Source organism: Mus caroli, unplaced genomic scaffold (assembly GCF_978045245.1).
Source record: "Mus caroli unplaced genomic scaffold, Mus_caroli_1 scaffold_10, whole genome shotgun sequence".
NCBI classification, from domain to species: Eukaryota; Metazoa; Chordata; class Mammalia; order Rodentia; family Muridae; genus Mus; species Mus caroli.
In genome coordinates, this window is record NW_028227265.1 from 25,206,403 (window position 1) to 25,221,841 (window position 15,439).

The window sequence follows — 15,439 nt, forward strand, 5'->3', positions numbered from 1 at the left end:
AGTGAGTTCAAGACTAGCTGGGGCTACGTGAGACCCTGTCTCCATGAAAAAAATGTTCATACATAGAACATTTTTTAAAAAAGATTTATTTATTATTATACATAAGTACACTGTAGCTGTCTTCAGATGCACCAGAAGAGGGCGTCAGATCTCATTATGGGTGGTTGTGAGCCACCATGTGGTTGCTGGGATTTAAACTCAGGACCTTCAGAAGAGCAGTCAGTGAGTGCTCTTACCCGCTGAGCCATCTTGCCAGCCCAGAACTTTTTTTTTTTTTTTTTTAATTAAAAATACTCTGGAAAATAAAAGTCTAAAGCAACAGAACACCAGGAGGAGGTATCACATGTCTGTAATTCCAACATTTGAAAAGCCAAGGCTGGAGGATCTTAAGTTCCTAGGCCACCCTGGGTGCACAGTAAGAGACTCTCTCAAACCAACCAAACAGCCCAACAAAAACACTAGCAATCATTGACCTGCCACAGTCAGCCACGTAGAGGAATGGCTTGTTAACCATACCTCCTGAGCACTGGGATTGTAGGCTTGTGACGCCATGCTCAGCTCTGTGCAGTAAGGGAGACTGAACTCAGCACTTCCTACATGCCGGGCAAGCACTCGGTCATTGAGCTACATCCCACGCTGCACATGGTTTTAAAAATGGGTTAAATGTCAGGGACCTCTACGAACTAATATTTTATTATTTTACTGATTTTCTTTAAACTTGGGTACATGTGATCTACTTTTTATATGTGTGTATAGTTATATATGTCTATAATTAGGTCTCTAACGTGAACACATTATAAATGTAGAAATGTGAATTCTAAGTGTATTTCTTTCCAATACATTCATATACCCAATAAATGTATAAAATACAAAAAGAGAAAACTCTTTGCTACCCTGTCTCTCACCTCAGTCAGTCCTATACTGCAGAAGTGTTTTTTACTGTAATATAAACGCTTCAGTATATGTAAGAATGTTTGTGAATACAAGCACCCTCGTATTTTTCATGTGTCTAATTTGTCCAATGTTATGTGTTAAATTTTGTTTAGTATTATGTATATGGATATGTGTAATGCTGTGTATGTGTGTGGTCACCTGAGTGCCAGAGTTTGGATGTGGAGGCCAGAGGACATCTTTGGGAGTCAATTCTCTCCTTCCACCATGGATCCTGGAATGAAATTCAGGTCATCAGGATTGCAAGGCAAGCATTTCTATCTGCTGAGACATCTTGCGACTTTTTTTTTAAGGTGTAGCCCAGGCTGGCTTCCACTTTGTGATCGTCTTGCCTCTGCCAATTCCTTATATTTTAGTGGTATGCCACCACACTTAGCTTTGTTTGTTTGTAACTTAGGCTGGTCTCAGACTAATTCTGTACCCGAGGATGACCTTGAACTCCAAATCCTTCTGGTACTTTCCTCGGTGCTGGGGTCGCAGGCAGGCACCACCCCACCAGCCTTGCTACTTTGCAGGTAGCACGGGCACACGTGATGCCACCCCACTTCTCTGCCTCAGGTTCCTTGCTGCTTTGAGGCTTCTGTGTGTGCACCGAGGAGAGGGATGGTTGCTGTATTGACTTATTGATGAATATATGTGGGAGTCACCAGCACTCTGTTCTTCAGACTCTTTGTGAGTTGGAGTAGCCTTGTGTATCATTTTCCTGGGGTTTGTTGGACTGTCAGTCTAAAAGTGGTGCAGTTTCACAGACCTTCACTCTCTCAGACACGTGCTTGCTGTTTGTGATACCGCTATAGGGTCGTGCCCCTCGCATCCTGAACTAAGTTCTCTTCAGAGTGCTTTCCACCCAAAAGGAGAGCAGCTACGGAGCAGGCTTGTGACTACATAAGCTGCAGTATGCAGTATATCTCCAACATAAGCTACATTATGCAGTAGATCATCTCCAAGAGACTTGGGTTCTCAGGTTGCGGTCACATCAGGAGTCTCCTCTTGCAACCTAAAGCTTGGGATGAGCAGAAGAACTTCTGAGACAGTTGATGGCTCCATAGGCTTCAAACCATATTTCTCCTCCTGTACTCACATGCTCCTAGTTGGCATGTAGAAGGAATACCCATTTGAGGGAAAAAAAATCATTAACCCCCAATTTAATACATCCTTCAACTTCCAGCTAGTTGAACCCCTTGAATGTCTCTGCTGTTTTCTTATTCGCCACAAGGAGCAGAATTTGGAGTGGAAGAAGGTGGAGGTCTGAGTGGATTATAGTTGATGTAGCAAGCTTTCGTAGGCTTTGCAAGCACAGCCATGCGAGTGCGTTGCTGGGATCCCTTCCAGGACTTGGCAAGAGGCAGAAACAAGCGAGGAGCTCTGCAGCATTGTCTTCATCTTCTAGACCAAGCCTGCTTATACAGACCCGTCCTACAGCGTGGGTCTGCACAGAAGAGAGCTGCTTGTCCTGGGAAGATACTGTGCCAGGAAGGCTGTCACAGCTGTACACAAGTGGCACCTGCCTTCTCCCTACTTAAACTGCACTGTTCAAGCTGGCAGCACGGCTCTGCCGACCTGATTACCTGACTTTAGTTTCCAGGTCCAACCAACTCCATGAGCTGTCCTCTGACTTCCACATACTGCTCCCTGGCAAAGGCACGTTCAAATACACACACTCATTATCTCCCCCCACTGTGAATATAATAAAATTAAAAAAACAAAGTATTATTGATTTCAGTATTATTAAGTATTTATTGAATATTATTAATAAAGTATTAATATAATAACTTTGAGCAGCCAGGCCTTCCCATTCTCTCTTCCCTTCCTCTGTTTCGATATCGACAGTCACAGCCATAGGTAGTGGAAGCCTGACAACCTTGTCAATATTGCCTCACCAGTCAACTTTGAAATTATTCTGTGGGCTGGTTGGTCCTCCTGATGAGCAAAAGCTGTAGCTTTCTTCATTTATATTTCATACCTGTCATGGCTGTAACATGAGTAAGGTTTTACATCTGCAAGATGGCTGCCAGTTCAGAGGCTTAATGCTTTGGTTGCCTTGACAGCACAGTGGCTGAGGTGTCTCCTTTTTGTTGGCTAGTAGTGGCTTCACCCCACAGATGGTTACTATGTTTCACTGTGCTGGGATACAGTTTGGCATTTTCTCTGCCTCTTCCTATCCTCTCTCCACTCCCAGGAATATAGTGCCAATAATGGCAGAGTTTTAGAAAACATCTAGCTATCGTTGGGGATCCTTTAGATTATACTGTATAGAGATTTATCTTTATACGCAAATACTAGATAATCATTAAAAATCACGTGTTTCCCTTATTTAGAAATACCTGTGGATACCTGTTTTGTGAGTTTAAAATTAACATTAAAATCTGTCTGGGCTGGGCTGGAAAGACGGCTAAGTGGTTAAGAGCACTGGCTGCTCTCCCTGGAGATGCAGGTTCAATTCCCAGCACTCAAGTGGTACCTTACAACTGTTTGTAACTCTGGTTCCAGGGGATCTGATGCCCTCTTCTGGCCTCCACAGGCACCAGGCACGCATGTGATAGATATACATAAAGGCAAAATACCTATGTGCATAAAAAATAAAAAGAATATGTGCTTCTGTATGTGTGCACCTGTGTGCAGGAGGCCTTGGAGGCTAGAGACTGTCAGATCCCCTGAAACTGGAGTTACAGGCAGTTGTGAACCAACCCTAGGTCGTGCAAGAACAGCTACCACTCTTAACTGCTGAGCTATCTATCCAGTCCATATAACATGTTTTTATTCCCTTATTTTTATACAGCTTATTATTATTTATAGAAACTATTCTGTATGTTTCTGTTTGTATTTGGAACACATTGAGATATCCACAGCAGTCAGCTATGGTTTCCAATATGAGCATCGATAGGACAGAGTAAGGTAGTAAGAACTGGCTCTGAAGCCTGGCCCCGCCTCCTGTTCCTCTTTAGCTCATAAAACTTCTGTTTCCTTATCTGTAATGGGCTAATAATGCCTATGAAGTCTTTGGGTGAATGGCAACCAGTGAAAATGCCCACATCGTCCTTGATTCTTGGTAAGTAGTGAGTAGCAGGCCCTGCGTGCTGGTGGTAGCTGTGTTATGAGTGAGGCTCCCCTCGGTGTGTGGTCTCTTTCTGAATAAGCAGCTCCTCCAGATAAGCCCTGTTCTCCCCAGCTTCTTCTGAGGATCAAGAATTCTAGGTTCGCTGTGGTTCCCTTCTGTGTTCCCAGACAGGATGTTGGCTCCCAGGGTGGCTTTTCACCTGGCTGGCAGCAGGAAGCTTTAGGCTTTGGGTCTCTCCATGGCAGTGCCCTCCTCCTGCAGCTCATTGTCCCCAGAGGGAGAAAGGACAAGGCAGCCTCCACAGTGACTCTTCTGATTTGGGCTATGAAACCAAGTAACTGCTGGGCCCTGTGTTTTGTACCACAGGAACAAGAGTAAGAGTTTGGGGGAAGTGTGCATGATTGTGGCCAGCTCGGAGGCTGGATTCCACACTCCCGTTGGCCTTTGACTATACTCACCCTGGATGCTAGTCTCCACCTCAGCTTTCCTTCCAGCCTGGGCTTGTTTCCGCATTACCATGTCCTAAGCTAGAGTTGACCCTTCCTGTCCGTTTCTGCCAGTGGCTTCCTTTCAGCCACTCAGGCAAACCGTAGAATTACATTGGCCATTGGCCTTGTTGTTTTGCACAGCCTGTCAGCAACTCCCATGGGGTTTTCCCTGAACGTATGTCCCCTGTTCACCACCTCGGTCTGTGCCACCAGGTTACCGCAGAGGCTCTCCCTCCACCTGCTCTCCAGTCTCTGCCCTGGTCCTCCCCTTCTGTCTTCTCCCTGCAGGAGACAAATCAAGCCTTGCTTAAGTAGTGTTTCCCTGGTACCGAAAGAAAGAGCCACGGGCGGGCCTACTGCATTCCCACACCTTGGCTCTGTGCATCTAGCCTGCTTTCCTGGGCGGCTCCCTGGTGCTCTCCATGCCGCAGCCCCAGAGAGTTTGCTCCTGACAGCGTCCCCTTCTGGGCCTCGTCTTGCTCCCTCCACGCCTTTGGCAGCCAAGCCTCCCAGGGCCACACAAGTCTACAGCTTCTGCAAGCTGCCTGCTGGCTTCACTCTTTCTCCTCTGTTCTTATCACCAATTTAGCTTCCCTTGTAAACTTCTGAACATTTATTAGACCACAAGCAGGGGTTCTTGTCTGTTGTATTCATTGCTGTAATGAGTGGCCTATCACATTTGCACATCCTTAAAGCATTTAAGAATGTGGGTATTACCTTTCCATGCAAATGTGGTCAATGTTAGGGTTCCAGAAACATTGGTAGGCCATCAGCACACTGAGTTATTTCTTGCCCAAGATTATTAATAAAACCCAATCACAAGGGTGGAAAAAAGACAAAATCATTTTGGAGTTTGCCTTATGTGAACTGAGTTGATGATCGTTAGGCATGTAATTTAGTCAGAGAATTAAGGTCTGCTGTGGAGAATTAGAAGGAGTGTGTGCTGAGAGGTCCTTCTTATTTGTCTATTGGACTAAGAAAACTTGTATCTGTTGTGTGAGATGCTGGGGTTCTGAAAGGTGTGTGGTTGTGGACTGGCTCAAGTTTTTCTCTACCTCTTAGCCATTTTCAAACTGGATACATTGTTATAACCACCACAGCTGTCTGCTGTACAGTAGATCTCTTGAACTAATTCTTAAATGAAATTTTGTATTCCTTAACTAAGAAGTCTATATCCTGTGTGTTGCCTTGAGATAGAAAAGGAAGCTGACAGTGCAGGTTAGGGAAGGGTGGCTTTGAGGCAGGAAAGGCAGAGCCAACTCTTATTATAGGGGGAGTCTGACAAATTCAGGATGGCAAGGCTGTTGTGGCGCGCCAAATCCCATTTGCTCTGTGCATATTACAGTGCTTGGTGGCATAGTAGGGGGGTGGACTGACCTACTGTATAGGTCAACCGCCTGTGGAGAAGAATAAAATCAGGCCTGGTAGGGAAATGCACAGGGAGAGCTTGGGGAGGAAGGTTGGAAGGGTGTGAAGGAAGGAGTCTTCAGGGGAGAAGGCCAGAGCCTGAGGTGGAGCCTCAGGTTCACGGTGTGAACCATCCCATTTTAACCAAGGGAATGAATGAATGCTGTACTGCTGACTCTGGAGGGCCTTGGAGCAGCTTACCTCTGCTTCACTGACCCGTGCCTCAGTAGAGTGAGGCTAGAGCTGAAAAAGGACTGACATGGGTAACTTGTGAGCAGAGGCTTGGAGCCTAAGGCAGCTTAGTCATTAGGTATTAAGAGCACCATTAGCACAACCTGGGACACCCTTCTTCTCTTGGACTCTGGATATTCATATGGTCATGTCTGCTGGGATCTCTTCAGTTTAATGATCTCTGAATTTTTGTGATAGAATGTTACTTTGGCTTTTCAGAAGAAATTGATTCTATTGGAAGATTTAAAATGTTGATATTTTCTCAAGTAAACTAACAGCCCAGCAATTGATGAAACCCAGTGACCCACTTTCCGAAAGTGTGCAAGCTGATGAAGGTGGGCTTTCTTTGTCTGTAGCCTGTGACAGCTAAAGAGAGGCCAGACAGCTTCTAAAGAGGTAGCTAACACATTGCAGAGATAATTCCTTCCTTCTTTGAAAGGGCCATAGCACGCCTCGCTGGTTGCAGTGTGGTGGGGAGTGGCCCTCACTGTCCTCCTTAGGAAACTGACCTTGCACTCCGCTTCCTCTCGTTGTTCTGCTTACCACTTGAAGCAGGTCATGTTTCTGTCAGTCACCTGCTCTCTGCAGAGGAGAGCCCGGCCGCTCTGTACTGCTCAGTTGTATTTAACACAGCAGGCATGTCTGTCCATCATGCTTACTAAATGTATACATGCGTGTATTTCCAATTTCCTTCCCAGATTTTGGCCTTGATCGCATTTATCTGCATCGAGACTATCATGGAGTGCTCCCCGTGCGAAGGCCTCTACTTCTTTGAGTTCGTAAGCTGCAGTGCATTTGTGGTGACTGGGGTCCTGCTGATTCTCTTCAGCCTCAACCTTCATATGAGGATCCCCCAGATCAACTGGAATCTAACAGTGAGTGCGCGCCAGCGGTGCGCTTGTGAGGACTGACTGCTGCTTGGCTCTCAGGAGACGGTGGGATCTCATATCGTGTTCATTTTGGTGCTTAAATATCCCCTCATAACTCAGAGCTCAACTTAAGTTTCCTAATTGGGTTGAGTAAAATTACACAAGTAAAGTGAATCCTAACTTAATGGCAAAACACAATGAGCTTGTATTGGTCCTTCCAAGGATGCCATTGCTATTACACTCATCTGCAGGACTGGCTATGTTGTTATTGCAGAATATGGGGAAAAACAGAATTAATACATTTATATATATTTTCAGACTAGGATATTTATAAATATTATAAAGAACCATTTATAAAAATATTGTTTCTGGCAAGTGTAGTGGGTCACACTTGTAATTCCAGCACTTTGGGGGCAGAGACAGGGGGATCACTACAAGTTCAAGGCCTTCTTGGTCTTTAGAAGGAATTCTAGACTTGGGTAACATAACAGACCTTGTTTCAACAAACAACAAGATATTGATTGTGACAGGGTTTAGAATACACATGAAAAGACCAGTAGCCCAAGGACACTGTCAGTGCAGAGCCACTGAGGCTGCCAGTTTGACAGAAGGGACCTCTCTGTGCTTTTTATTCTTAGCCCCATTGGGATCTTCTTATCAGTTGGCCTGAGATGCTCAGAACTGGTCAGTTCTAGTGACATTTTGAGTGTCTGTTAAGACAGTGTGTTCTCAGTGTCTGAACACCATGAAGAAATGATGGGCAGTTGCCCCGGTTTCAGTACCTGTGGAAGCTTGGCCTAATCCAAGTGATATGAGAGCTGTTTTAAAGGTGATCCTAAGCCAGGTGTGCTGGTGCACACATTTCATCCCAGCTCTTGGAAGGCAGAGGCAGGTCGATCTCTGAGTTCAAGACCAGCCTGGTCTACATAGCAAGCTCCAGGCCAGTCAAGGATACACATCAAGACCTTGTCTCAAAAAATAAAGTAAAAGATGCCATCAGAAAGCTGAGGGTGGCTTAGTGATAGTGTGTTGTCTTCCCTATGTTAAGGACCTGGGTGCAATGGCCAGCACTGCAGACAAATAACCCAGACTCTGAATGATAAGCAGTGTTGCCAGTTTTGGTTGCTCTTCAAGTCAAGGCTTGGCAATGTCACAGGTAAAGAAAGGTGTGTTATAAACTGTTCTGCCCTGTATGAATAGCTCTGTGGCACAGAGACTGGCGTCTGAGGCACCAGAAAAATGGTCTTCCAGGGCCTTAGTTGGAAGTTCTTCCATTGTTTTGCAAGTGACTCTACTTTGTCCTCTTTCTTTAGGATTTGGTCAACACTGGACTCAGCACTTTCTTTTTCTTTATCGCCTCAATCGTGTTGGCTGCTCTAAACCATAAAACCGGAGCGGAAATTGCTGCCGTGGTAAGCAGACGGGCTTGGTTTAAATCAGGCTGTTCGCACCTTCTGAGCTTTGCTCTCCTCTGTTCCCTGACACATGTCCCATCCCCCCTCCTTTAGTGTTTGCTGTCCTGGCCTTGAGGGACCAAGAGATAAGGGGTGGTGGGCAGATAATAGAGAGGGCTCACTCTGCGTGCTCTTGTGTTTCTTGCTTTTGTGAAGGGTGGGGAAGGATAAGTGGCTTTAAGAACCACTGACATGGGTTGAGCAGGTAAAAGGTATGTGCTGCCAAGTCTGGTGACCTTAATCCCACCTCCCACCTGCACGTGCATGGCACTGCTGCCCCCATAGAAAGGGAGAGCGGGAGATTAAACAAACAAGCCAGACCTAGTGGTGACACACACCTTTAATCCTAGCACTCAGGCTAAGGCAGGTTGATCTCGGAGTTTCAGACCAGCCTGGTCTATAGAGTGAGTTCCAGAACAGTAGGGATACACAGAGAAACCATATCTTGAAAAACAGCAGTAACAACAACAAAAGGAAGGAAGGAAAGAAGAAAAGAAATAGATTTAAAAGATTTCAGAAAACCCCTCTGCGGTGGTTTTCATGCTAGGCTGGAGTTTGTGTGGGTCAGAAACTAGACTAGCTCTTACTAGAGCTTCAGCCAGACAACGGCTGCACATTGAGCAGAGCTGGGGATCTGGTATTGCTGGAAGGGGCTGCACATAGGCTGGGTCCCTGTGACAACACTCAGCTTGAGACATGACTCAGTGGTTAAGAGCACGGTCTGTTCTTCCAGAGGTCCTGAGTTCAGTCCCCAGCAGCCATGTGGTGGCTCACAACCATCTCTAATATGATCTGATGCCTTCTGTGGCATAGGTGTACATATGTACATAGGTGTACAGATAGAACACTCATACATAAATAAGTAAATCTGAAAGTGTGTGTGGGGGGGGCAGTCAGCTTCAGGGCACATGCGCAAAAGTAAACTGTGGCTGTATATTGTAGACATTTGGCTTCTTGGCAACAGCAGCCTATGCAGTGAGCACGTTCCTGGCCATGCAGAAATGGAGAGTCAGTGTCCGCCAGCAGAGCGCTAATGACTACATCCGAGCTCGCACCGAGTCGAGAGATGTGGACAGCCGCCCTGAGATCCAGCGCCTGGACACATGAGAACGTCTGGAGTTCTCCCGCTGCCCTTGTGCCCGTCCTTCTAATCAAGTTTTCTTTCTCTTAGCACGTCAGATTTTTATGTGAACCAGCTGAATTTTGTCCTGTTTGGTAAAAATTCACTTTGGGAAAGTTGCCTAGAGTGGCCCAGTGACTGACCGATCTGTGATGGCCACAGATCCAAAGAGGCCCAGGTCCTCTGGCCTTGGGTGCCCGTGGGAGCAGCCGACTTTATTGACTGCTCTAGGTCTTAACTGTCCGTCTCAGAACTCATGGTCTCACCTGACTCTGAGCCACCCTGTCATGTGTATTTGTGATGAGTCAAAATCTTATTAAATGGCACTAAGAAGGGAAGTATATGTCACAAGACAGGAGCACAGAGATGGGACAGCCAGTGAGGTACGTGGACAGCCTTCTAGCGAGCTGGGGTGCGTGCTGAGTTCGTTAGACCCACCCTCCTTGTGCTCTATTCAGAGCATCGAGGCAGGCGGCATGCTCTGAGTGGGCCTCTGAGGGCTGACGAAAGGATGTGTCCCTGTAACTTCCTTGCCAGGCTTGTATGGTACAGGGATAGGAAAAGCTAGTGTCCTATGGGGACAGCTCTGTGGGACTGACTCCCAGAACAGTGATCGTTTGTCTCCTGCCCTGCTGAGAAATCACTTGATTCTTTCTCACGTGAATCACCTTCCTGTGGTCCATACTCAACTTCCGGAATGGGGGAGCATCACGTGTGTCAGGGCCCTGCCCACCTTACATGTATATCTTGTTCCGGAATGGGGGAGCATCACGTGTGTCAGGGCCCTGCCCACCTTACATGTATATCTTGTTCCGGGATGGGGGAGCATCACGTGTGCGGCCCTCCCCATCTAACATGCACACCATGAGGCTGAGTTGCAGTTCCAGCACTTTTACCTTCTCAGGTGAAAGCTGCAGAGGAAGCAGCCCTCCCTCCCCTTAGCCCAGGCACTTTGTCCTCTTGCTGGCCTCATGGTACAGAGTGGCATGGTCAAACCCACACTTCTATTGTATGGACACGCCTAATTTTCTGAATATCCGAGACAAGCTCTAAAGTGATTCTGAGTCAGTTTATCTAGGATTTGAGAATACTTGAATCTGCACCAGGACAGGTCCTCCCACGGATGTTCCACGAGGCACTGCTGCCATTCTGGGCACCTGAGTGTCTTCACAATGATCAAAAGTCCCGGAACACGTTATGAATCCTAGTTACATACGGCTTTTGGATTGGTTCTTGGTAAACTGAAGATTATTTTTGTGGTGAATGAATTAAACAGGCCCCTATGATGCTGTAATTTTGTTGTTAGAGACTAATTATATTTTTGTTTTTGGAAAGTTGTTTTAACATGTCAGGTTCTCACTCTGAACTGTTGATGTTTACAGATCTTGTAGCTCTAAGATTTTGTGGGTCGCCTCACCAAGGAGAAGATGTGGCTGGCAGGAGGATAGTGTGGTGGTACAGAGCCCCCACTATGTCCTAAGGACCGTTCACAACCTGAGCAGTGTCCTTTGTAGTTCATAACCCAGAAGTGGGTGGCAAGGCTGCAGAGGAGAGTCTGAGGAGGTGCTCCCTGTGCACCACGGCTCTGCATCGGTCAGGGAAGAGCAGTGTTGTAAGGCTGGATGGCCAAGAGTGGCTATTGTCAACCCCCACAGCAGGGCGTGGGAGTCCACAGGAAATAGGGTCAGCCTGTGTCTGATTGGGGGCAGAGTGGGGGAGTACTAGGGGCTGGCTCCCTAAAACCAATATCCAGTGTGATCCAGTTCTGCTGCAGTTCCAGGTTGGCATGTTTCCATGTTCAGAGGATGACCCAGCTAGTCCAGTGTACCTCCCTCCCTGCCTCTCTTCTCCTCCAGAGGGCAGCCTGGGTCTGTCCCTTGTCCAGCTCCTCATGGAGGGAGAGCTTTCTGTTGCTGGATGTGTTGAGTCAGTCGGTCAGTGCACATTGTGCTTTACCAACCTGAGCCTGTTGTGTGTTGTGATGTGGGGGAGTGGGTGACATCTTGATTTTTATGTTAGTTTTACATGGTCATTTTGCCTTTGTTGAGTATACCTATATAATCAAAATCAGGCTTTCTGCCTCAGAGAATTCCCTTTAAATAGGGTTGCAAAGACTCCATCTGTATCTGAGCCCCACTTGGAATGGCCACCCTGAGCTTTATCATGTCACTGGGCCTCAGGAAAAAGCCACCTTTGAAGTGAGGCGGAAGAAAGAAGCATTCAGATGGGGTTTCTGCTCGTTTTCCCAAGTCCCTTCAATAAACCCGTTTTATCCTGTGATGAAAGGAGGCCTTCTGAGGAAGTGTTGTCGGCTGAAGGAAATGATCCTGAGACCCATTGAGACCATGAATACCAATAAATGATAATGTGGTGGTGTCTTAGGGCCTAAGAGACTTGAGAGCAATTTGCATCTTAGTGACAGAACCATTGTAATATTTATATCCTGGTTACTATTTAATATCCTTTGTGCTATGAAGCTTTCCCGTGGCTTTTGTATTTGTATTTCCTTGTACTATTTAACTAGCTCCCGTAGAGCCAGAAGTGGCTTGTACATGCTCTAATAGTGTGATGCACAGGCCCCCTCGCCTTTACAGCCAGTGTGGTGAGCACAAGCCATGAAGACAATATGGCTGTCTATAAGTGAACACAGAGACACCTGTATCTTTCCTGTTGTGCCTCTGTGCAAACAGAAGGTAATAGAGTTGAGGTTTGTAAAGCAACCTCTGTGAATTGAAAAAGGCATATTTTTGTGTTTATTAAGCCTCCTGTGGACCAGTGCCACTTGCTTAGGTTTGGAGCATTGTACGTGGGCCTTCCCAGTCTCCATTTCCTGAGGAGATGGTTTCATTTCTCGGGTGGAGAAAACATGGCAAGACATGCAGTTGTTGGGGACATGTGGTGTGTTCATGGAGACATAGGGTTGACACCCTCTGGCATTTGGTAGTGTTGATGGATATTAACTTGTCTTCGGAGAAAGTGTATTTTGGCCTTGTTTATTTCGACTGAATGCCAGGTACCAGTCTTCTCTACCTTCCCTGCCAAAGGCTCAGAGGGTAAGACTGCAGTCAAGAAAACCTAAAGATCTGTATTGGCTCCTAGAGAGGGCAAACACAATGAGGTAGTGAGTTCTTTTCAGAGAAGTTCTGCTTAAGGTAGATCGCCATGCAATGCAGATTGCTTTTGTCTACAGACAAAGCAAGAATGCAGTAAGCTGCCTACATCCTTCTTAGCAGTATGCTAAAACACCAGCGTGGGCAGAGCCTGGGCAGCAGAACCAGCAAGGATGAACTACCCACTGAGCACTCTCTGAGAACTTCTCACTGAGACTCTTGGCAGGAAGACTTATGGGCAGACCTGGTACGCCTTGTCTTCCACCCTGGCTGGATGCTTCTGAAGAGAATTAAATGATTCAGTTGAAAACATTTCTTTTTCTTTCAAGTTTCTTTTATCTTCGAAGTTTTTCTATTGGTTCAGTCAGTCTTAGAAGAAATGAAGGCCTAACTCTCTTGTCCCTGCATGTATGTGAATTCTTGCTGTGAATGAGTCTTGGCTAGCCTTCTTTGTGACACAAACTCACCTTGTGGATTTGCATGTACTGTTTGGAGGAAATCTCTTGCCTATCTAAGAGGTGGCCTGAGGATTCGTCCCTGCCCATGTCAGAGCCTCTGTGGGTCAGTCGTAGGAGCATGGAGACTTGTGTCCATCCTAGTAGTGATGGAGGTGGTTCCAGTGATGACAGCGTCTGTGTTCAGAGCACACAAAAGTCCCATGGTTAGTGTGTTTCTGCCTAACTGTCTTTTTCTGAAGATGTCCTCTACATAGCAATAGTGACATTAAACAGGTAACAGTGGGGGTTGGGGGTGGTGGGGCGCATACAATTTCTATGTAGAGAATTGTTGACTGATTCTCATGAGCTGAACTGAAAAAAAAAATGCTGCTTCTAGTGTGTGAGGTTTCCGGGTACCTTTTAGTTCCTCATAAAGTTGCAGACTCTGAGGTGCCTCTTGCTGTCTGCTTTTGTCAGCACCAGCCCCATAGTAGGGCTAGCTAGGCACAGAGTCTAGTTGGACACATGAAGTTTGCATGACAGAGGCCTGGGGGTGGGGGTAGGCTTCAGCGGCAGCAGTGGGGCAGCATAGATAGCATTTGATATGTTCATAACCCCTGCTGTCCTGGAAGTGTGTCCTTAACCTCCCCCTCTTCAGAAGAGCGAGGCTCCTGAAAGGACTTGAGCAGGTGACAGGCTGCCTCAGGTGATGCAGACGTAACAGACCCCTTTTCTGGGCTTCGTTAGCTTTTCTGACTCCTTAAAATCTATTGTTTCTCTCTTCTCCGCAGACATCTTTAAAATAGCCAGTTCTGACTGGTTGAGAAAATTTGGAATGTCTGACCCATCAATGTTTTATGTAGACATCGTCTCTGAAAGACAATAGCATCAGTGTTAGACCTAGAATTTCTTCCAAAAGATAATGTTCTATTTGATTTCATGCTAGTCAGTATAGCATTGGATATAAGTTCTTAGGCTTTGGGACTTCCTCCCACTCCATTCTAGTTTCCTCCTAAGAGTAAAGGGATGGAGGGACCCAAGCCCATTGAGTTCAAAGCACTAGCCATCTCACAGAATCAAATTTAGATCATAGGTTCTTGAACAGTGTATTGTGTGATTAGTTTACCTCCTCTCCCTCTTTATTCTGATTCTAATTCAAGCGAGCCCTTGGTTAGTGGTTAGTGTCACTTGGACTGTGGCGATCTAGCAGAACTTGCTTGGCTGTGATTATGGTAAGAACACGTCTGGAGCCACTTCAGCAGTAAAAGGTTTGTTTTCTTTCATAATTGCGTCTGGTACCCCAGCAGGAAGTACCTGGCCCCTCCTTTTTCATCAGAATAGCTACCCAAGGAATCTGCCTGGAGAAAGGTCTTTGAAGGAAGACTCGTGGTCACCCCAGCCCAAGGCAGGGCCAGACCTGCCTGCCTTCCTCCACTCACTGGGCGTTGCTTCAGTTCTTTCAGAACTGACTTAGCAAGTTCCAGAACCCTGTCCCCTTTCCATGGCACTGAAGGGTACAGTGATTCAGGGCCTAAAGAATTGGCTAGGTCAAGGGGCAGAGCAGGCAAGAGCAAGGCATAGTGTAACCCAGGCCTACCTGTTCCAACTCTTTCATAACTTGTTTATATGAAAAACAGTCGTTTTCATTCATATATAACTTGTTTAAAAGCTAATTCAAATAATAATGAAATTGACCCATTTGCCTAAAATCATTGCTTTTTGATAACTTGGTTTTGATGTGGTTCCATGTGGAAGAACGCTAGGGAGCGAAGCTGTCTGTGTATGTTGATGTTCGTAGGAGATTAGGAACCCATGGAAGAAACACTAAGCTATTTATTTGTCTGTCTGTCTTTTTTTTCTTTCTAAGTAGGCAGTTCTTTCTCTGTATATTTTGACAGATAACCACTTCACCTTTGGTGCCTTCCATGTGTCACATAAGCACTCTTGTCAATCATGGAATTGGGGCGGGGATGTACATTTAGTTAAAACAGATAACACTATTTTTGTAGCATGATTGTGTCCTTTCAATATTGCTCTCCACAGTATCGGTCCTGATGTTTGGGCCATTTCCTCTTAAACTTCCTCTGTATTTTTCAAAACGACCCCCTCTGGCAAATCCTGTCCCTTGCACTGTGTTCTTCCCACACTGCACTTCTGCTGGTTTAGTCTGAGAAGTAAGTCAGAGGATGGTTCTGAAAACAGTCTCGTTCTTATAATTCTGTTTGACACTGTTTGACTGTTTGTTAGACTGGAAGAACTGTTGCTCACCAACAGTGAGAAGAAAGTGGTCTCATTTTTCACAAGTTTCAAGCAG

At 46.1% G+C, this 15,439-nt stretch overlaps 1 protein-coding gene across 1 annotated transcript in view; it reads left to right on the forward strand.

The window, feature by feature from the left end:
* The window catches only part of Cmtm4 (CKLF like MARVEL transmembrane domain containing 4), a 46,657-nt gene extending 33,046 nt beyond the window's left edge, over positions 1-13,611 (forward strand). Inside the window, exons 2-4 of the mRNA XM_021170451.3 lie at positions 6,834-7,010; positions 8,318-8,416; positions 9,401-13,611. Of these exons, the coding sequence (XP_021026110.1) occupies positions 6,834-7,010; positions 8,318-8,416; positions 9,401-9,565 (441 nt within the window). The 3' untranslated portion in view covers positions 9,566-13,611. The remainder of the gene's footprint in view (positions 1-6,833; positions 7,011-8,317; positions 8,417-9,400) is intronic.
* The last annotated feature ends 1,828 nt before the right edge of the window (positions 13,612-15,439 follow it).